This window comes from Pagrus pagrus (genome assembly GCF_965226575.1).
Source record: "Pagrus pagrus genome assembly, chromosome: 15".
NCBI classification, from domain to species: domain Eukaryota; kingdom Metazoa; phylum Chordata; class Actinopteri; order Spariformes; family Sparidae; genus Pagrus; species Pagrus pagrus.
In genome coordinates, this window is record NC_140199.1 from 10,516,814 (window position 1) to 10,540,444 (window position 23,631).

Genomic DNA, 23,631 nt, shown 5'->3' on the forward strand with positions numbered 1-23,631 from the left:
AATAATGTAATATATGATAATTTATCAAATTGTTGATATTAAAGCATTGATGCATTAGCAGCATCTAACTGCTCAAGTAAAGTACCTGAAAATTGTACTTATGAACAGTACTTGAAAAAATAGAAATTAGGTTTATGTCATGACTGGTTTGTTCAACTGGAGTTTCAATTTTACTGCAAATGAATAACACGACCAAATATCGGTTTTCAGTCTCCTTGATTTCTAATAATCAGTATCAGTATCGGTCGACCCCTACTCCAGCTTCTCATCGACATCCAAGACTTGTGTTAAAGGTTTCTGGTGAAGTTTCTGACTTCTTATGTTTTTCTATGATCGCTCTTGAAGCCACACACGTCCTGCCAGTGGTTTCACACTCCCTCGTGATCAACAGGTGGCGATAACTTGATAACATATTTAGGAATGTGCAAACAAAAACCAGGGAAGAAGAAGAAGACTGCAAGGTAGTCAACATGATGAACGAATGAAAAAACTTTGCAAATGTTGTGAGAGTAAAGAAAAGGATTCAACATGTTTGTAAGTAACACCGAATGTAAACATAACTTTTGTTTGTTTACAAGAAAACTCAACAGGGTTCCTTTAATGGATCCCAAGCAGCCGCTTAATATTACATGACATCAGCATATTGTCATCCTGTACGAGCAGGGCAACAGTCTGGTGAGAAAGTCGTATGTGTCGTTATGAAGCAAAGAAGTGTTGATCATCACTGGGACGTCTCCGTTAGTGTGTCCCGTCTGACGCAGGCTGCAGACAGTCAGAATCAGCTGGGTCTGGGGGTAAGTCTGTATGAATAGTGTGAGTGTGTGTGTGTGTGTGTGTGTGTGTGTGTGTGTGTGTGTGTTTGGGGGAGGAGGTGGAATGTGTGTGAAGAGATTTCCCACCAGCAGTCCATTATTTCATCCATTCAGTCAGTCATCCCCTCCTCCAGTGCAGCGGTGCACACACACACACACACACACACACACACGATAATGAGACGGATGAAACTCCTCCGTACTGGAATCCGCATTTGCATACTCAGCCAGCCGTCCATATTTATCCGTATTTCACACTCTAAACTACCCGACTGTAACTTCAATAGACAAACCAGCTCCACCTCGAGCAGATGCAACAGCTGCTTACATACTGATGCAGCAGTATTCACAATCTAATAATGTCAGTTATAAGATTATACAATAGCGTATAACAAGACACATTTTTCAGCACGAGTACTTTTAGATGTGAAGTAAATTTTGCTGATAACACTACTGTAGTTTTACATAAAGGGGCACTACGTAGTTTTGGAGAAGAAATTCAAACTCAGAATTTCCATAACTGAATAAACAAGCTGTTCTCAGAGGAAAATAAGGTGAAGCTAGAAAGGTGGAAGGGAAGGGTCCGCCAAATATAAACAAAGTAAAACAGTATGAAATTGTGTTGTCCTTTAAGGTCGGTTTAAACAAAGAGTTTGTTTTTTTTAGTTTGTTTTCATAAAAATAAATCAATGAAGATTTTTCTTTTCTGATTAAAAAAAAATCACGTTGTGGTTTCAGAACTTCTGTTTTCTTATGAAATACAGGAGAGTTTTACCTGCACGAAAAAAGAAAGACAAAGCCTCTTGGTCATGTGGCTGTGGTATGCCATGATTTCACCCATTTCCTGCAGTTTCTCCTTATTTTTTTTACCCCGCATCTTCACCAGTGCAACATTTTATCAGACATATTCTGGATTAGAAGCGGTGGTATTAGTGCAATCGTGTCAAAAAACGCTGCTTAATCATGACGAAGGTTTGTATATTCTCAGAGAGGTATTTCCTTAACGTACGAGCTTGTTTGCCATCAGCTGTCGTCGTTGTGGTGTGTTCAAGTGCAGCTTTCTGGCCGAGACGCAGGAGACACGAGGCCTTCGTTGCAGCTAGCTGTTTGATGTCAGTTTGGTGTGTCAGGGCCTACTGCAAATATCGTGAGCCAGAACGCTTTGACAACTGCTTCACTATCACAAAATATTCTTCATCGTTCACTTTGTCCCTCGCTGTTTTCAACAGGTTCAGAAGGAGACGAGTAAGGCAAGGATTAAGCATGTGATCATGAAGCGAGGAGGAGGATGAAGAGGAAGAGAGTTGTGGCTCGGGGCAGAAAGAGGGAGAGGGGTATCTGGAGGATGGGGGGGCAGATGCCCCTGCCCTGCTGGTCATGTTGGCAGTGGCAGGGCTGCCTGTGTGTGACAGACGGGGGAGGCGAACATCCCAACTCTCCTCCACAATCTGCTCCCTGCTCCCCCCACATTGTCCTCACTTTACCCTGCGCATCTCTTCCTCCACCACAGGGTTTAATCCTGCTCCTCTTCGTCAGAAACTCCCCTCCGTCAACTTTCACCGTCAGTCCTCGCTGTAGCCTGCCCTCCTTCAGCCGCCCCCTCCTCCATCCCGATGGAAAGCCCCCGCTGGGCGGTTTATCTCCGACCTGGAGGCTCTGTCCAGTCCTGGATCCTGCGGGCGAAGACTCCCCTCCCCGCCTGGTGTTCCTGCAGCCGGCTGCCAAGCTGTCCTGACCAGCCACCCCATCTCTTCCTCCTCCCACGCTCCCTCCTACGCCATCGCACAGCACGACACAGCAGGCCACTGCCACGTCACACACCAACACACACACAGAAAGAGCCCCGCTGTGGCGAGCAAAGACACAAGATGCAGACACAAGCGATGTGCCACACACACACATACACACACACACAGCAGAGGTTTAAAGGTCAGAAACAGAGCCTGTTGTTCTGGAGCTGTAAATGTTTTATGATGGAAGTGTTGAGAAAGTGTCGACTGAGGCTTTTAACCCCTCACCACCAAACTAAGTGAGTCACGATGATACAGTTTTCTTTATTACCTCTGGTACGTACGTAGCTATACAGATTGTATAGTCTGTATTTGTCCAGGTTTTCAAAAATCTGTGTCTGTGTCTCGCTGCCACCTCCATACAGCAGTTGAATGGCCTTTCATTTGCGGTCATTATAGCATTTCAAATTTACGCTTCAAATTATTTGCCAGTAACATCTCTATCCAGAAACAGTGTCCCTGTTGATGTGTATAATCCGCCGAACAGATATCTCATCTCAAACCGGGGCCAACAAAACCAAATTATCAACATGACTAGATTCTGCTAGAGGCAAGTGAGAAAATTGGGTTTTTTTGTAAATTGGCTGAACTGACCCTTTACTTGCCAAAATTTCAAGTAAATTAAAGTATGTAATTAAAGAAATGGGCTTAATTTAAAAGGGGAGTCCAGTAAGTGGATGTGACACTACTACAGAGGCCAGAGATTGAACGATCAATGTAGATGCAGTAGATGTCCTGACTTTAGTCCCTTTTTCCTACAATACGGCAAAACTGTGAAAAATTTCCCAGAGACTAACGTGACATTTTTAAATTGCATTAACCAACCAACAGTTAAAAACCCAAAGACTCTAAATGCACTATCATGTATGACAAAGAAAAGCAGTAAATCCTTCCATTAAGAGGCTGCAACCGGTAAATATTTGACATTTTTGATTGAAAATGACAGATTAATTGATCAAAATAGTTATCAACTATTTTCTTTTGATCGACTAATCTTTGCAGCTGCAGGTACCATGCAGTTACAGTAAATCCAATTATTTAGTAGAAATGGCACCCGCTTTACAAAAAATGAGACAAATATCTGAAGTTTAAGTCCAGACACTGCTGTGAAATGTGAATTTGACTTTCTCGCCAGGCAGCCAGACAGTGTGTGAGCCGAACAGGAAGCCGGTTAACCAGTCAGTCAGGTCATGGCCTGAGATGTATAAAGCGGCTGCAGGTTGTAAGCTGAAGGTTTATGTAATGCAGTAAGTAAAGCTTGAACTCTGGCACAAACAGAAACAAACATACTCCGTTTGTCTGGCCAGAGAGCAGCCAACCTCTGGCCTTCTTATAAAACACACACACTCTCTAATCCAGCCCTTGTCTCACCTTGCATGCCCGGCCTCACAGGAGGGAGTGGTGTGTGTGTGAGTGTGTGTGTGTGTGTATGTGTGTGTGCGTGCGTGTATATGAATGTGTGTGTGATTAAGGCAGCGCTCCTTCCAGCAGCTAAAGCAGCAAATCCAATAACTGGCCTCTATCGACTGGCACACTCATTAATTAGGGCTTAATACGGCTTAATGCTCGGGCACTGCCCTGCACTAACCCACACACACACACACACACACACACACACACACACACACACACACACACACACACACACACACACACACATTCTGCAGGCTGGCTCGCCTCTGCCCACTGCCTGGAACTGGTGAGGAAGGAAGGAAGCTTGGATGGATTCATGAACGGACTGATGGCGAGACAGATAAATGGATGTTTAGGTGAAGAGGATCGGGTGAAAAATGAGAGCTGACAGTTTGTGATGTCGGGCGAAGGTGCTGGACGGGAGCGGAGGAGGGACGGAGAAACAAAAGAGGCTCCAGCCGTCACCTCCCTGCCGCCTGCTGCTGGCCTGGCTGACGGCTGATGGGGAGGAGGGGGTTAGAGAAGGAGAGCCTCCCCGCTGACCTGGTGAAAGGACACCACCTGCTGGATCCCACGGTTTACTGACACACCGAACACCTACGCTGAAATAATTAAGTTTATCCCCAGAAAATGATCCTCCAAAAACACCTGAAACAGCTTCCAGAGCAGTCGCGGTACTAGGCGTGTATTTTGCTCTCCAGCAGACATAATAAAAGCAAGTTTTGCTGGGAGGCAGTTTGCAGTAATTTCCCCTGACAGCCCGATAATCAAACTCTGCTCACAATCTGCACCTCGAACCGCCACACTCTCTATTGACTGCTGCTACTAAGGAGATTAATTACAACACACACGCAGACACAGTTACCTCTCTGCGGTATACATCAGTCGTAGCCCACAGCTAGTGTCTAAACTCTGTTGTGTGTGTTTGTCTGTGTTTGCATATTTATTTACAGGTGGGAGCATATGTCCTAAAGGCACAGTCCAAAGGGAAAGTGCTAACGTCATGTTCGAGAAAACGGAGACGGTAATAGAAAGAGAGGATGTGGAAGCGGCGTTCAGGTCTGTCATTCAAAAGCCCCATATGAATGTGTGCGTTTTTTATTTCTAAACAAATCAGCTATTGGAGCGTGTCACCTAAAGAAAATATTTATTGGACGGTGCATACATTATCAAAATGACGTGCCTCCTTATATAACCACTCAGCGCGGATCGTACTGACGGATGTTACGGCATTGAGAACGGAGAATTTTTCTTTATTCACGGGAAAATAAACAGAATAAAATCTGAATGTCAAGTTGAATGTGGGCTATGATTAAAGAGCAAACTGTTCTCCTGTAATGAGAACACACTCGCAGTCAACTCTAACCCTAGAAGATAATGAAAAATCTCAACATTTGACTAACCCAACTTGCGCGTGTGTGTGTGTGTGTGTGTGCGTATTGCAGGCAGGGGGCCTAGGGGGTGAAGAATGCAGGCAGACGGCCTTGGCTTGCCTGGTTACAACAACACTGCCAGGGGCATGAAGGCTGCAGCTGCCACACACACACACACACACACACGCACACACACAAAACCATATTTCGCCCAATCCCAGGCCCACCATCACCACCCTCACACCCCAGCGCTCTAGCTTAATCTTGGCTAGCGCACAACTGCACTCAAGAATGTGTGTGTGTGTGTGTGTGTGTGTGTGTGTGTGTGTGTGTGTGTGTGTGTGTGTGTGTGTGTGTGTGCCCGAAGGCCTTGCCCCTCTCCCCTCCACCAACCTGTCATGCCAGTTGTTGCTCTTGCTAACATGCACGTTTGACACGAGAACTTGATTGGTGACACTGTGTGTTTTGATCAGGGTGAGATCGACACACGTTCCTTCACTTATTTGATTTTCTTTTATTTAATTCTGCGCTGTCGATTCCTTTACTGTCACCTCTCAGTTACAAATATCTCACTGACCGGATTAATGCAAATATGTCAGTGTATTGGAGTCTAAGTCACTTTTTCTGCAGGACTTTTTTTGTAACATTTCATTTGCAGCTCAAGTGCAAACGCAGAGGTATGACACAGATACAACACACACGACATCAGCATCTAAATGTCTGAACACACAGGTATCCAATTATCCAATTTATCCTTCTAATTAGAGCCGATACATCAGTTGTTCAATATTAACAGCCAATATTAACCTATCACAGATATAATGGTAGTGGCCTTTATGTTGCCCGATGTGCACAAATTTAAAAATGTGTTTTAATGCAGAAAAAGATGCTCCGGTAATGAAGAATTATTAAATTCTCAGTGCACTTAAGTAATTTTAAACAGTCAAGTTTATTGTTGAACTGCTTCTGTTATATGTCTTTGTCAGAAGTGTTTGATAACCAAATTTGAGGGATCACTGTAAAAAATTGTGTGCATATCAGCTGAAATAGAATAGAAATATAATTGTTTAATACTTTAATATTGGTATTAGCACTGTGATATCACACTCTAATTATAATGCACAGGATAAAATCAATTTTACTGATGTATTTTTTAAACATATTTTTATTTATATTTTTATTTCTTAACTTAAAAAAGAAAAAAAAGTCCTTGTAAACATTTTACTGGCATTCAGGCTATTCAAGCTTAAAAATCAAAATCCAGTAAAACACTAGAAATCAATAAAAGCCAGAGGCACTTAATTTTAACATATGCTTTGTTATAAAAAACAGGAACCACGATTCCACTCGCAAAAATGGTTCATGGACAAATGTAGTTACTGACGTGAGGTCGAGTGACCTCCCAGTGCTGCATCACAGGAGACAAACGCAGTAAGAAGACAATCAATCAAACGACTGATGAATCAGTTTTAAATTTCATCTGTGAAGCAGCCTGTGAGGGAACCAGCAGAGCTGAACACAGTGGTGAGAAGGAAAAAGGGTTTTTAGATGCTTTTAGTCTTGTTTGCTGAACGAACCGTGCAGCTCATCAGTCCTGTCGTGTTTGAATTGAGTTGATGTTGAGTTATTTCCGTAACAGCGACCTGTATGTGAAACCTTTGACGTACAAATGAGCAAAACTATTTTATATATCAATATAAAATTGTAGTTATTACCTACGGGGCACCTCACACGTCCCTCAAGTACGTCTGAACTGTGTCAAAATAGTAACTTCTCTCTCAGGTCGGCTCACCGGTGTCAACTGAATGTTTCAGAGCTCGACTTAAATGAGTGAAGGGAGAACGACTATTGGCTGTTTTTTGCCCTCAGATTTGAAGTTCTGTACCTCCAAATATTTAACCTTTTATGATTCACTTCATCAAATTCAATTTTCTAAATCAAGAAAATTAACTCTTTGGTGCACAGTCTGCATTTAAGTGTTATTACTTCACTTTTCTAAACTGATATTTTGTTTTTATTTTTTATTTTTTTATTTTGTGGCTCTAGATTTTCTTATTATCCCACTTTTATTGTGAGGCACTTTGTAACTTTTATACAGTAAACAGTATCATTAAATCTTATTATTCACTTATAAGAGACGTTGACTGAAACTGCTGCTGATTGATGTGAGTCGAGGTATTTTAATGACAATTTCTGTTTTGTGAGAAAACATTTGTGGGATGAATCTTTTTATCCTTTTATAAATCTTTAACCGATCATACCTGTGTTGAATAATGTGTTCATACTTTTACTACAAATCTCATCTTCTCTGTGTTGCTGCTTCATTTTACATTTTTAAACTGAAAATTCAGATTCCATTAAAAATCAACTTGAAGTGAAATCTCAGGCAGGTTAACTGTGATCACAATAAACATCGTGTATGTTTGATCTGTATTTTATGTTACTGCTGTGTGGGAATGTACAAGTGCATATTAATTTTAAAAGTCTGTCTTCACAGATAAAAATGATGTTGCTTTGAAAATAAGACCAGATATGAAGCCAAGATGATCCCTGCATGGTAAAACACAAAGATAAAACAAATAAACAACTAAAGCAATATGGTGAAATTTCAACCAATGTTGAATTTATTTACAGGTACTGATTAGACAGATATGAAATATAATGCAAAAATGCTGTGTGCTAATTCTGAGGGATCTCCTGACCTGAACCTCTTTGATACATTGAACTGCCATCCTCTATTTTTTTATTATTTAATTGAAATAGTTTCTTCTTGGTCACAATTATAAAAGGCTTTATTCATCCAGTTAGAAACTGGCTTTGTACTATGAAGCTGCATGTAGCCCTGAAACAATAAAGGTGAGAGGAATACATCAAATTAAAGGTATGAAAACTTTAAAGGCTTGTTTGCCCAGTGCTGGTTTACAATGATATAAAGTCACTGAAGACAGTTAATTAACATCAGTGTTAGACACAAGATCTTAAAAAAAAGTGTAAAATTAAAAGTTAAAGCAGATCATCGAAGTGTTCAAGAGGGTCAGAAGTCAGAAATATATTCATAGACTTTAAACAGCTCTGCATGAGTACAGACGTTTATCTCCGCTTTCATTTCATCGCTGTATTAACAGAGGTTTCAGTGCTGCTGCAGGCTGTTTTATCAAATATTCAATGTCAAAGTGTTTGCTGCCGTGAGGCCTGCTGACTCTTTTTAAGTCTCGTCTTTGAGTGTTTGCTTTCCCGGCATTAAAGTGTTTTCTGCCGTTGTTACTTTTAACATTTTCTAAAGAAGGGGCAGGTGTTCTGCAGCGAGTTTTCTAGTTGTAGTTTTATGAAGTAGTGTTAGTGAGTGTCACTGACTGGGGCTCGAGATGTGACGCTTTGCACAGTTAACGCTCCAGCTTGCAAGCCTCTGGCTACAGCCTGACATCTGAGCTGCAAATCTGTGCGTCTGTGTGTGTGTGTGTGTGTGTGTGTGTGTGTGTGCGCGTGTGCTGTGTGTGATAGAGCTGTAAAGCCACCGTTTGACAATGCTCTTTCAGCAGGCCGCCCTGCAGTCGCTCCCGGCTACAGAAGCCAGCTGGGCAATGCAGAGATAGAAACGATGAGACGGAGAGGAAGATGAAGGGGAAGAAAGGACGACGACAGCGCCATCCGGAGGTGAGGACACGAGCGTGAGAGAGAAACCAAAAGCATGAACAGCGGACTGAAATGTCTTTGTAGTCATTCAGTATTTCACATCTGAAAACTATTCATGTAATCCTCAAATAGTGCATCAAGTCAACAGTAGCAAATATTTCCTTAAACTTTTTTTCCATTTAACGTTTATTTTTTAACCTATTTTTCTGCCATTTCTTGAACACTCTAACTTTTCTTACAGGAAATACAGATAAAACTAATAAAGTGCTGTCTTGTAAAAATGTCCTGTTTCCAAAAAGTAAATGAAAAAAAGAAAAATCTCTAAAAATGTTAAATGCAAAGAGCTGACAGCAGTGGTGTTAATATTAACGATGTGTTTAACATGAATGTAAAACGCTGCTCCTCACACTGAGCCTTCTTTATTATCCCTCCATCTCTCTGTACGTCTCAGATCACACACACAGTTGCAACTCATCACACACACAGATGCACACACAAATACCCGTGTGTGTGTATGTGTGTGCGCACACACACACACACACACACACACACACACAGATGAAACAAATGAAAGCTGTCCTGTTTCTTCTGCCCAGCCTCTGCCAACTTCATTTGCAAATGAAAAGTTTTTGCGAGGAGCGTCCTTTTGCTTCTGGGGCATGGCAGCACACAGTGTGTTTGGGGGTGGGGAGGAGAAGAGGGTCTGACAGAGGGTGTGTGTGTGTGTGTGTGTGTGGCAGGAGCCCAGATGAAGCAGCCCTCGCCCGGGGCTCGCTGTCCGCCCGCGGTAGCAGCAAGCCTGTTCCTTCTTCCCCGGCCCGCCGCGACCATTTGTTCCATTAACCAATCTCCTGGAGCCTCTGGTGCAAACACACACGCGCGCACACACACATCCACAGGCATACATACTTCAACAACTGCTTGCACAGCTCATACCACACATGGCCCTCCATCCCTCCTCCATCCTTCGCTCCATCCCTCCCTCCCTCCTCTGCTCTCCTCCAGACGCACGCACCATCTTTCTTCGTGGAGGCCATATGGCCCAGTGAAGCCTGTGGATCTACAGGCACATCTGCGTATATGTTGCTGCTCTCCTTAAAGGGCTGCGCATAAACACTCACACACCCGTACAGTACATGCACACGCACATCCAGGGCCGACTCTGCTGTCACTATGTGTGGTTAAGCAAACGTTGGTGTTATGTTGGTCTGTGTGTGTGAGAGTCTGTGTATGTGACCTCGGTGTGTACATGCATAGTGATAATTTGTGAAACAGCCTGCGAACAGCTGTGAGGTGAGAAAAGGTTGCGTGGTGTTTGGTACAGGATGCAGAGGGGAGGAGGAGGAGACGAGTAAAGTTGGAGAATAAGAGAAGGGTAAAGTGGAAATAAAAAAAAAAAAGATGAGAAGAAGAAGAAGAAGGGGAGAGAGAGGGCAGAGGAGAGGATGATTACTAATTTTAAGTATGAGCAGAAAACAGCGAAGAAGTCACAGAAAACTTTCTCTTGGCATTTTTTTTTAAAGTTATTGCCAAACTGCAATCTATCAGAAAAAAAAAAAAATCAACTTTATAGACCGGGATTGGACTTCTAACAGTCTTTCATTTTTTCTAATAAATAAAGATATACATATTTTTTACACCCCAAAGAACACATTATTATTGAATGTTTTATATTATTTTTTTTTAGGAGAACCCAGAGAAAAGAAAATAGCCAGGTGTATGTTGCACATTTAATCTAACAGCATCTCACAACTGTTGCTTTTTAAAATATAATTACTCATTCTTATTAATATTTATGAGATTGTCGAGCTAACTATAAACTGTACATGAGCAGGAGATATTTTAGGAGTCGTAACAACCTTCGCAAGCATTCCAGATATTTATCATTAGATTGTTTCTTCACAGTGATTCTCACTAACATATTACAGTTTTTCCTTTTGCTCAAACAAATCACATAATGACCAGTCTAATTCATTTGAAAATAACAGAACAGGCTTTGTTAGTTCTGTTATTAAGATATCTGAATTCAGCTTTAAATAAATTGTATACTAGCAATCATACATCCCCTTTTTTCCTTCTACCTCTGCACTTCGGTTGTATATCTGATAAATATTCTGAGTTTTCTGCCAAACATAACCTGCCCTCACCGAGAAACAAGCTATCCTCAATTTAAAATAGATATTTATTTTTTGTTAGTTTTTCCTCAGAATAAGCACCAGAGAAGTGGATACTCACTGAATAAAATGTCAAAAATCAAATAAATATTATGGAAATTAAGTTGTAGATGCCTTGAAGAGTTAAAACATTTGCAGTTGTGCTCACTCATGTAAAATATACATTTAACTTAATAAACCAAATGTTATTTCCTGAATCAGAGTGCTCATTAGAACACATATAAAACCTTTACATCAATCATTTACAGTAACTGACTCCGATCTTTCCTAACTAGATGTTCTCCTGCTCCGTCTCTCCTCTCCGATCCATTTCCAGGCAAAGAAAAAATAAAAAACAACAACACAGAGCTGGTGAAATAAATAATTAAGTGGTGAAGCAAAACATTGTGTGCTAAAACCCCTGTGTAGTTTGGCAATCAGCTTGCCCATGTAAAAATAAATCAAGCTGATTTTCCAAATGTTTTGTGCGTGGTGCGCTGTTGCCGCTCTTCGCAGCACAGATTGCAGGCCGATGGAGAGGCTGTGGGGAGGGGCGGGGCGCTGGATATTGAACCCACTTGCACAAGCTTGTTAACACGTACACCTTAACCCCCGAGCGGCGAGGCGGGGCGCCCACTGAGTGCTCAGGGCCTGCGGGGACCAACTAACATATACCCAATGTATGGACACACACACACACACACACACACACACACACACACACACACACATACCGAGGGCTACGAGAAGATGCAATTCAGTACAAGAAGGGCACCATATGTAGTGAGACTGACGTACTCGCTTGTACGCGAATATGCACACATGCGTACAAACGTATAAATGCGCACACATGAAATAGAGATCTACAAACTGCAAATGACTGCCATCTGAAAAAGATAAGAATATTTTCGTGGCAGGTCCCGGAGTACGTTCAGTACCAGAAATACAACCACATACTGAAGTACCAGCTGCAGTATGGATCACCGTAAACGTGAGTCATACCTCTCCCGCCTCCCATCTCCATACTGTGCATTCTTACAGTAAAACATAACATATCAATGCCAAAAATACATTAATTTACTGCTCAAAACTAATAACTGCATTCCCAAACACACACATAGTTCCTACCAAAAAGAATTTTCACCCAGTATTAAATATAAAAATGTGGTCAAGCGGCTTGACAGTCACTCCAAAAGTGACCTCATGTAGAACTGAACTCGAGAGATTTTTAAATATCAGGAGGATTCATCAACCCAGTAAGTGTCAAAGCAGAAAATAAAACTCACTAAATGCCAAGAGTGATTATCGTGGTTCAGTTGGGAGAAGAGAGAAGTTAGGTGCCAACTTCCCAGCCAATCCACTTTTGGCAGCCAGATTCCTACTCTGCTAAACCTCCTGAGAACATGCAATGGCAACCCATACACACACACACATAAAAATACCGTCATAACATATGCGCGGAAACATACAGAATATTCATACTTCACACTCCTTGACAACTTAGATTGTTTTTCTTTCCGTGAAACGCACAAAAAGAGTCACACACCGGCAGGAGACAGCTGTGACTCTGTAAACTTTGGTTTTTTGGCAGCGCGTGACTGTCGACAGGTTAACACCGGTGGGTGGTAGACAATATGTAGTGTCAATGATGGAGCAGGAGAAAAGGGTGAGTGTGTGTGCGTGTTTGGTTAAGAGTAAGGTGTAGTTGGGGGGCTGGGCACTCGGGTGGAGATCCTGCGGAGTGGGGCAACAACACCCACACACCCTCGCCCACATTGGCAGAGCAAGGCTGTGTGCCAGGCGCCCTGTGGAGACACACACCAACTGGGCTCCACACTTAGGGGAGAAGAGGACCCCCGCAACACACACACACGTACAGATACTGTAGCATAAGCCAAAGATGGACTCACTTTTAGCTGCAGCTTTGTTCAAAAACCCCTCCCTATATGCCAGGTTTCACAATTCTAAGTGCAAAATCATACACTGCACATTGTATTGCCCTCAAAAATAACCACAACGGAGCGGAAAATGAGGTGCAGAGAGCATGTGCATTATTTTAGGGCTGCAAATGATTATCGTTTGGTCCATAAAACAGTAAAAAAACTCCCATCACAACCCCTTAAGGCCAAGGTTGACATCATTCAGATTGCTTATTTTTGTCCAAACATCAGTCTAAAACCCCAAAACATTCAGTTTAATATCATAGAAGACTGAAAAAAGAGCAAATTTTCTGGAAAGACAAACTCAGCTCTGCTTGTGTGTTGTGGATGTAGTTAAGACTGGTGCATCACTTTGACTACTGCTTGTTTAACTTCGTATTTATTTTGGTATTCCTACAGAGAAATTAATGATTCATCTAAAACATGAGCACTCAAATTCCTAAATTTAAAACCAAACCCTCACCCTCATTCTGCGTTTCACACACTGCACTTCATAACTTTTCGGGCTGTTAAATATTCACAGTTACTTTGTCTTATGACCACCAAAGTTGATATCACAGCAGTATAACAACTAGTTTATTTTTGTCAGTCAAAAAATAACAAGAAAAGTTGTGGTTTCTGATCAGAGAACAGTTTGATGTGCAGCCTGATCAAGCGGAAAATGTTGCCACTGCACCGACAGCAGGAGAGTAAACAGCTGATGACACAAAAACCAGGGTGTCAACAAAAAAATAAAACAATTCTTGTAATAATTAAACATTAGATCTGCACAAGAAGGACTGGTTAGGGACAGATTGTGAAGAAAACTGCACTTTTTTTTTTTTTTTTTTTCATTTTGTAAAGCCTGCTGCCAGATTCAAACTGAGAGAAATTAAAGCTAAAAAGCACTTTGGGAACATTTTAATCGGAGAAGGCTGCTGTTGTTTTATAATAATAAAAAATGTTCTGATCTCGATAATGAATCATGCTTCAAAATACACGTCGTGATAGACAATCATAAGATACAGGTGCCAGTTTTTGATTCTTGGGTTCCTGGGAGGAATAAAGCAAAAATGTTTAAAAACTAACAAATGATAATGGAATAAATAAAATGTTTATTTGCTCGTAAACAACACAAAAGTTGCTTAAAAATTGACAAAAATGCCTTCACAAAATCTGATGAAGATGTAAGATTATATCCAGGATGTGTCGTTGGGTGTGTATTATGTTTCATGTGTATTTGCGTACCTGTCCTTCATGCGCTGGTGCATGCGACCGTGCTGGACACACTGTTCCTCCATGTCGATGCAGCGAGCTCTCAGATTCTTCACTGTCTCCTCTAGGTGTTGCTTCTCCAGAGCCAGCTGCTCCATCTCACTTCTGCACACACACACACACACACACACACACACACACACACACACACACACACACACACACATACACACACACACACAAGCACGATTATTACAGATGTAAAAGTCTTATCAATGCACCATGTAGCAAAAATCAATGCATGTATAGTAATTCACATAATAGCATTTTATAAAAAATTATACATTTTATTATTGACACTGTAAAATCACAAAGGGCGTCACAGTTTGAACAAAAGAAAGACAAACTTGAAGTACAATACAAATATAATAAATAAATAAATTATAAATAAATAAATAAAACTAAGCAGATTCGAGTCTGAACAGGTTGGTGAGATGTTTATAAAGGAGTCCAGAGAGACTTTAAAAGTCCCCAGATCTTTGGGAGTGTAGTGGAAATAACCTGGTGACACACGTTTAGAAATCTTTCCATGCACTCAGTTGTCAGTTTATTATTATAAAGCTAATAAAACTAATGCAGTCTAATACAAAAGTGCCGCAATAATAATAATTTCAGTCTTCGTTAAAGCTGTTTTAGAATACAATGAAGTTCAATTAACATTAAAACCCAATGAGAGAAGAGTTTACTGCAGGACTGTTTTTATTGATTTTAGACTGCATTAGTTTTTGCTCCGTGTACATAAACTGGTAACTCAGTGTATAATTAAGGAAATGTGATTCTAAGAGTGAAAAGGTGAATCCTGATGTCATATACTGAGACCATTCACTAAGATTTTAAAGGATTAGCAGCATTTTTTAATTTCTGTACAGTGACAATGACCAGGTTTCCCACCCCTGCTTCAACATCTAATTCATGGACTTTACAAGGACTTTAGGGGCCAAATCCTCTCAAATTCAAGGACCCAACACAGTGTAGTTTGAGACACAGATCAAGGCCAGTTACTCTTACAACACTGAGAATTTGTGTGAAACTCACATGCAGACAGCCGAACATAGCCTATTGACTTACATTAAGCAAAGGGGAAAAAAAATGCTGGGACTTTAAACGACAATGATTTTAGGCCTTGATTTTTTCTCGAATTCACACACTTTCAAGGATTTCAAGGATCCATGGGAACCCTGCATGACAAGCCAATGACATTTACTGTGTACAGTAGAGACACAGACAGTAAATGTGGGGAGACAAAGAGAGGTACGACATGCAGCAAAAGGTCCCTGGGTCAGACGTTGCAGTTATGTGTCAATTATGTCCCTTAACCACAGGTCCATAGTCGGCTTCACAACATTACACTGACCAATCAGTAGGAGGCCCCATAGTCAGACTAACAACTGAAAACAATTCATCAAGAGTTTTCTCGTTCATGTTGCTGCAACTGTCTGAGTGTAACCTCACTTAGCCTGACGGAGGCCGTCCAGCAGGACTTTAACCGCTACACTGGGCTTGGACTCCAGGAGCTCAAACAGCCCGAGGCTCGAAACACACCAACACCACACTGTTGCTAAACTACATAACACACACATACAGCAGATGTAGGGTATGAGCCTTCATGACAGTGTGTCAGCATGAGTGTGAATTCCTCCTCATAAAAAACACATTCAAGGTGGTAGTTATCACTGTGTACACATGTGTGCATTTGGTGTTCATGTCCGTAAAATAATACACAGGGTACATCTGAGTGTGTATTGTGTGCTCGTGTCCTGTGGCTGGTGAGGCCAGTGCGGTCTGGCAGGGCCAGATTGGGGGCTGTCATGTGACTAATGTGCAGCACAGCTCCAACAGCTGACAGGACACTGGGCCCAGGGTCACTCTCAAACACACACACACACAATCACACACACACAGACAGGGAAACACACACTCACAGGCAGCCCAGATGGAGAGCTGTGCAGGCCTGCTGTGACTACTGTAGCATCAGGTTAACAAGAAAACAGGTCAGACTGGGAAGCAGTATGTAGTATGTTGACATGATCTGTCCAAACAGCCTGGATGGATGATGCTTCATGAAATGATGGAACAGACAGACCGAATAAACAACTGAGCGAGTAAATAAATAACTGTTAAGAAAAGCTGTGTGTATCTACACAACAAAATTTCACCTCACCACATGAAGGAAAAATAGATAAATGAGTGAGTCTGAATGTAAGTCATTGAGTTGAATAGTGAGCGAGTAAAAGAAAGTAGAAGCATAATCAAGTGATTGAATGTTCAAACAAGGAGGAAATACAGTATGATGAGTGAATGAACGAGAAAACACTGACCTGCTGTTTTCTGTCAGCTCCCCCAGTTTGACTCCCAGCGTGCAGCACTCGTCCTTTAGCTTCCTGATCAGGGAATTCTGGGAACTCAGCAGACCATCCAGCTCTGCAACTGCAATCAACATGGGAAAGTTGTTTTTGTACTGCGAGGTTAAGCACTTTGACTAGCTGTCCTGGATGCTGGCTGCAAGAAAAAACAAGCAAAAAGACACAGATATCCATCTTTGCTGTATTTACAGCTCCTCGCAGTACTTTCTCACTTTGTTGACTTTCACATGTTTTTATTACAATTTGTTTGTGTTTTGTCAATTTGCATGTTTTTTTTCTTAAAGTCGCTACAAGGAACTTTCCTTTTTTGTTGATTCTGGCGGCCCCTGTGGACAAAAGCAGTATGAGCACCAACCACTTCCTGTCATAAAGATCTTCATCATGTAATGCTACAGCTAACAGAGTCGACTGCTCTGTAATAGTAATTTTGTTGGACTGAAGTTTAAGTTATCTACATTCCCTAGTAATGATATGTTTTCAAAATAGTAAACCAACAGTAACGCATAGCTCGGCTGTGCGGCCAGCATAAAATGTTACGTTATAAGCCAGTTGCATCCAGACTACAGAGCAGCTTCTTTCATCAGGACACCTCTCAATTCATCCTCAGCACTCCACCATAAAATAAACTTTTAATTTTCAGACTGACAGGCATTAAGAATAACTATACAGAAATAGCCAATCTTCTCACTGATATTCCCATTGCTTATGTGGGTCATTCAGTCATCAGTGTTAAATTCAGACTGTTTCATATCCAGTTCCAAGTTGCTTGTATGTTTAAGCTGTAGTGCAGTGAACTCTTAGAGCCACAGAAAGGGTTCAAGCAATATCTCACATCAGTTAGACACTTTTACTTTGCAGCCAACACGCCTACACTGAAGTTCAGATGTTGTCAAACTCAAAAGCCTGCCTTGAGAATCAGCTGTCAATGGACACCAACATCACCCGCCTCTCCTTCTTTCTAACTAACCAAGACATGTTTATGTGCAGTTGCACCCTGCACAGAGTTAAACACCACCATCATCAAATGTTGTCTGGTTTTGACAGCAGTAACTGCAAAGAGCATCAGGGTCATTCTGAACTGTAGTGTCACAGACACACTACTGTGTACATCTGGTTTACACTTACCCTAACAGTTATCAAAAGCTACATGTACTGTATTTAGTAGTATGTCTATACACTGTCTATTGCTGTCTCTCTCCATCTCTATTAAGTCCTCCCCTTCAGCCGAAGAAACCCAAAGAAGACTAACCGAAACATACAATTAATAAGCTTGCTGACGTATCTTACTAAATTGAAACTTGTTCCATAACGTAGGTTCCTTGCTGCACCTGCTTCTTGTCAGTACCGACCACATCCTGAAATGAACTGCTGCTCAAAGTAAGAAAGAAAACCTCAACACACAGAAATGAATGAGACAGTTCTGTTTGTAAGACACAGACAGTGAGCTGTGCAGTGAAAAATTTAAGAAGGCCCACTCCTTTAATCAAATAAAACGAAAAAGAATCAAATCAAATGAAGAGTTTGTGGTTGGTATAAGTCTGTACAATTTTTTAATTGTGCACGATAATAGATAATGGTAAAAGGCCTCTTCTGAGGGAGGCCTGACATAGTATCTCCAAGTGTCACCTCCAAGAATAAGCTAAAATACTGAAAGTCAAAATTCATAGATTTCAAAGTAGCGCCCCAAAGATATACCACAGATTATAATGCAGAAGAATTATTATCATTTTAAACGGTAAGATTTTTTGATGAATTGCAAAATATCCTCCCACAGTTACATATCTTTATCACCCGTGTTTAATTGCCACATTTGAGGGATCATACAAAAAATCTGTGTTTATCGACCGATTTATCGATATCAGAATATTTTACTACTTGATATCAGCATTGGCCCTAAAAATCGAGTATCGGTCGGCTCGTAAAGTTTAGAATTTGAGCCTTCAGTGGAAAAAGTCACCTACTCGCCACTGCAAACTCCAGTCCATGTGCATGCAGGTACAAAAAAAAATTGTTAAATTGCAAAGCACTGGGAGAGAAAATATTGGCGGCTGATGTTACCGTCACTAGGATTTTAGTGATCCTTTGTACCTCCTTTGTACCATCGCTTAATGATAATGCAGCTACAGAATATGTGTATACATTAAAAGAGAAAGAAAGAAAGAACCTCTCCAAATAAAATCTGAATTTTAGGTTACGTCTCTGATTCAGGTTAAATTAAATGAAGTCATGCTTTTGTGGGTCAACAGACTACCTACTGTAATATACTGTATAAGTGTTAAGAAACAATGCTTAGAGAGCAGCATGGCTGCTTCTATTAACACGTACTATACTGTATATTTCCAACACACCATAAGAAAAAATCTACACTACGGACTGAGCTACACAATGAAATCTATTGTAACAAATACTGCAGCAACAGTGAGATAGATGAATGTGTCTTTGAATCTATTTCCAAAAGAAATGCTTTTGTCGACATTCACATTTACATCAAAACTGCTCAAACAAGACACAGAGATGTACAGAGAAAAAGCAGGAGTACAGAGAATCGAGGACGAAGATATAAAGTGTGTGAGTAGGGTAAAATGAGATGGAGAAAGAGAGGGGATTGTTGTTTGAAAGCGCTTTCTTTCTCCTTTCCACCCTTCCTGCCACGTCCTCATCCGCTCATGGGGGCCTCTTTCTGAACAATCCAACACTGGGCTTTCATCATTCCTTTGAAATGATCCACGTTCGGCTCTCCAACATATGTCTGCTCTTTTAAAATAACAATGGCTGCCGTTTGGATGGAGGGAATGATCCACCTGCTCCGGCATTCTGTTACAGTCAACCAAAACCAAAAACACCAAGGACTCGCAGTCTTTGAAAAGTAGCTCAGACTTGTGAAGTGAGTTTTTTTTTTTTGCATACAGTAGATATTTGGGGGGAAAGAAAGAGATAAAAAAAAAAAGGCAGAGGCATGGTGGTGGATGTCTGTGCTATGATACACATCATTTACCTACAGGCTGAAATTTGACTCTACACTTTTGCTATTTCTCTCTTCTTGTATTTTTTACGTGCTACAGAAATTCTATGAAAATATAAAAGAGGAAATTACATGCCGACTGATGTTTCTTCCGTCTTCACATTTACAGGCTGCACACTGTGTCTCTAAAGTGAGCTACCACTAACCTTTCTTTTTTTCATTCCACTTTATACAGTCTCTGTCCCCAGATCACTGCCATAGATAATGCACAGAGGGCAGAAATTGGATGCTGAAGAGCATGAAACTAAACTACACAAACTCACAGACGTGCACACACACGTACACTCAACAAAGTTTGGTCAGTGCTGGAAAAGTTGCATGAAGAATGCTAATTAGCTGAACAGGCTTTGAATGCGTCTGGCCATGCGTAGGCCAAAAAGAACCCTGGGACACAGAAACACAGCAGAACTGGCACTGGAAACAAACAGAGAAAAAATGAGGGGAGGGAGGGATGGAGAGAAGAAGCGTGGCAGGGAGGGAGGGACGGAGAGAAACAAATATCTGATATCATCTAGAGGCTGCTCTGTACGCATTTACTCAAAAAAGAAACATGAAAAAAAATCTGAAAAAAAGGTGGGAGGGAGCGGAGAAGAAGGGAGAGGGGGACGGATGGATGGAAGGACAAACGGATGGACACAGAGGCGGGATTTGGAGAGCAAGAAAGCTAATTATCCAGCTCGTCTGTTGGGTTGCACGGGGAGAGGAAGTGATGCGAGCTACTAAAGGACGTCCATCCCTCCATCCCCTCCCCATCCACAGTTTCCTGCTGTGCTCTGATGTCAGCTCTCTTTAGACAACATGTGTGCTGCCGACACGCGCCAGAAACAAACCCTTTGTTTACCCCCCCCGCCCGCTTCCCTCCCTCCATCCATTCCTCCCTCTATACCCTCCATCTTTGTTCTGCGTACCAGCAGGCTCCCTGGTTGTTGAAGGGAACCACAGGTAAATAAAAAGACAGGAGAAGGGAGGGAAGGAGGGAGAGGGTGGTTGAGGGTTGGTGGTGGGTGGGGGGGGGGGGATCCAGATGGTGCAACAGATGTGCTAGCAGCAGCAGCTCTGCTGTGCAGACAGACAGGGAGCTCTGAGCTGGGTATCTCTGCTCTGCTCCCATCACCTTCCCTCTGCTCTGCCCTGCTATTCTCTCTTCTCCTCTCGCGGCTTCTGTTTTGCTCTTTTCGCTCTGTTCTGCTCTTTTGAGGTCACTTCAGCTCAGCCTTGTTCCGCTCAAATGATTTGTGATCTGTCCGTTCCCTCCCACTCAACTGGTCATGCTGTGTTGGTGGGGAGCAAGGTGGCACAGTAAGAAGGAAAGCCATCCTTTAAGTGGAAGATGCAGGTTCAAGACCCCGTTCCCACATAGATCCACCCTGCTGAATCGTCCTTGAGGAAGAGACTGAAACCCTCCCAGCTCCAGCTGCGATTCTGTAGCTGACCCTGATCAACTCTGCTGTTTTGTTCCTTACAGTTCTGTGTCTACTGACTCTGTGTGCGCAGCTTTGTTCTGTTCTGGTCTCGGCCCCCCACACACATCACACTCTCCTGCTTGTGAAACAACTATATGCCTGCGCACCACAGTGGTCTACAGTAAAACCGAATGAAATAGCAAACATGAGGACTTGCTGTTGTGAAGACATGTAAAGATGTTCTCAAGCGTGTGCAGCTCTCCACTGAAAACCTTTTAATTCTGACGTTTAGGAAGTCTGACCCCCAATGAGACACCGTCACACCTGCCAGACACGATCCGCTGCCATTCGAGCTGGCGGGCTGACGGCCAACAAACATAGTAATGGAGAGTAAAATTAATTTGTGAATGTATAGAAAAGCTGATGTGAATTTAATATTCATTGACACATTTAATTATTTATTAGGTATTGGTTGTCAAAACTACTTTTGCTTGTTAATGCCTCTTCTCCTGTACATCAGGAGAAGGAATGCTATGATTTTCCCTTTGCGAAATTAAAGACAATGAAGAAAAGACAGCATGCTGTGTGTGCAGTGATTAAAACAAGTTAGGTAGAAGCACAAAAGTTTTGATCATAAATGAGCTGAAAACATGTAAACAATATTCTTGCAACAAAAAGTAGATACTGAGGGACAGACTGCTTGAAGACGATCCCCCTCTGAAACACTTCCAGTGAGCATTTGAACCGCGACGCAAGGGAAGCACAGCGCAGCTGCATCTAACGGACATCCGGGATGAGGTTCAACTGCACAAGACTGTAAATTAAAAGTACTCCTTTGATGGGCAAACTATGAAAGGCAAATGAGAGATGGGCTTTTGAAGGTTTTTATAGAGGATATGTAACTATCTTTATAAGAGGTCAGAAATAAGTCAGATAGGTGAGGAGGAGACTGAGCTATGACACCAGTGGAAGCACTGACCTCTCTGCTGGTGTTGCGCCTCTGTTTGCTCCAGCAGCACAGCCAGCTCTCTCTCCCTTTCTCGCGCTGAAACAGTCACAGATGCCATTTCATCCTCGTGAGCTCGTTCTGCAGTCTCTCTGTCCTGTCTGGGGAAAAGGAGCAGGAGGTTAAAGGAAAATATAAACCGCATTCCTTCTCATAATAATAATAATAATAATAATAAATCATCCAACATTTTCTATTAATAATGGCATGTAATGCGAAGAAGCACGGAATACAAACAGGGACATTTTAATTTAGCATGCCGCTCATTTGCTTGGCTACCGACAGTGTGTGTTTTCGACCAAATAGAGACACGTAATGTCAGTCAATGTTAGCGCTTGAGATGACTGATTACTCATCTTCTGCTCGTGCTGCAGCATTAAAAACAGTTCTACATACTGCTGGCAACAACTTCTTAAAAGTAACATTTGTGATATGACTAAAAATATATGACTCGTTTTATTTTTGTAACGTTAAGTCTATGTATTAAAGACATTTACATTTTACAGGTGCAGGTTCTAATCTAGTGTTTACTGGATGTCAGCATGTGAGCAGTGCTGAGAGTAGTAAATTAAATAATTTTTTTTGAAAAGAAAAATAAATGTAGATCATCAATGCTGTTTAGTTATCAGTCGAATATTAGCAACGAAGAATATATCAGCGAGGATCAGCAGCCGACCGGTCAATGCATTTCTAATGAATTCCATCATACTTGACGACTGTTTCTGCTGTGGAAAAGAAAGACTGATGGACGAACACAGAGGTGAGAGAGAGAAAACAGGTGGAGGGAACACAGTGTACAACAAGAGAGGACAGAAAGGAGAATGACCGAAAAGACACAGGGGGTAGACGGGTAAACGCGTCAGGCCACTGTCAGCCTGAAGACCCCTGAGTGATACTGCAGCTGTCTACAAAACACACACGGAAATAAAAAGGTCAATGACGACTGGTCCGGCAGAAAAACAGTGATGGGATAAAAGTCAAAGATGAAGTTCTGAGACTGAAACTGTGCTGTAACAAACATCAAAGAAAAGATCTGCTTAAAATGCTCCAGCCTGTCCTGTAGAACTTCTATTAATACGGTACACTAAAACACATTTAACACTACAGGGACGTAACACAATATCTTCTTCTTAAAAGAGAACGGCACTTATATGAGGTCAATCCATATAAATAACTGTATGGCTTCATAGCTACACACCGTCAGCACGGCAGGAATGCAGAGCAACGAGATATTTGGTAGCGATCAAATCACTTTAATCTCCGCTTTCATTCATCTCAATATCAAAATTGTGCAGGTAAGATGCAAACTAAGGTGCTCATCCCTGTGGGCTTTGAACAACACTGCATTTTGTTTGAGCCAAACTTTTCTAACTCAGCTAAGTCCAAATGTACCCAGACAACAGAGGAACAGACAAAGAAGGAGAGAAAAGAAAAACTACAAAGACAGGAAAAAACGAACAAATAAACAG

General features: G+C 41.7%; 1 protein-coding gene across 2 annotated transcripts in view; it reads right to left on the bottom strand.

Moving 5' to 3' along the window:
* sdccag8 (SHH signaling and ciliogenesis regulator sdccag8) overlaps positions 1–23,631 on the bottom strand; it is a 49,687-nt gene that overhangs the window by 2,754 nt on the left and 23,302 nt on the right. Inside the window, exons 14-17 of one of the 2 annotated variants that reach the window (XM_084374889.1) lie at positions 22,136–22,263; positions 16,687–16,795; positions 14,342–14,473; positions 13,674–13,811 (exon numbers count right to left, since the gene is read on the bottom strand). In XM_084374889.1, coding sequence (XP_084231015.1) covers positions 13,700–13,811; positions 14,342–14,473; positions 16,687–16,795; positions 22,136–22,263 — 481 coding nt within the window. In that variant the 3' untranslated portion in view covers positions 13,674–13,699. Of the gene's footprint in view, positions 1–13,673; positions 13,812–14,341; positions 14,474–16,686; positions 16,796–22,135; positions 22,264–23,631 lie in introns of those variants that run through there. The other variant, XM_084374888.1, reaches the window with a different exon arrangement.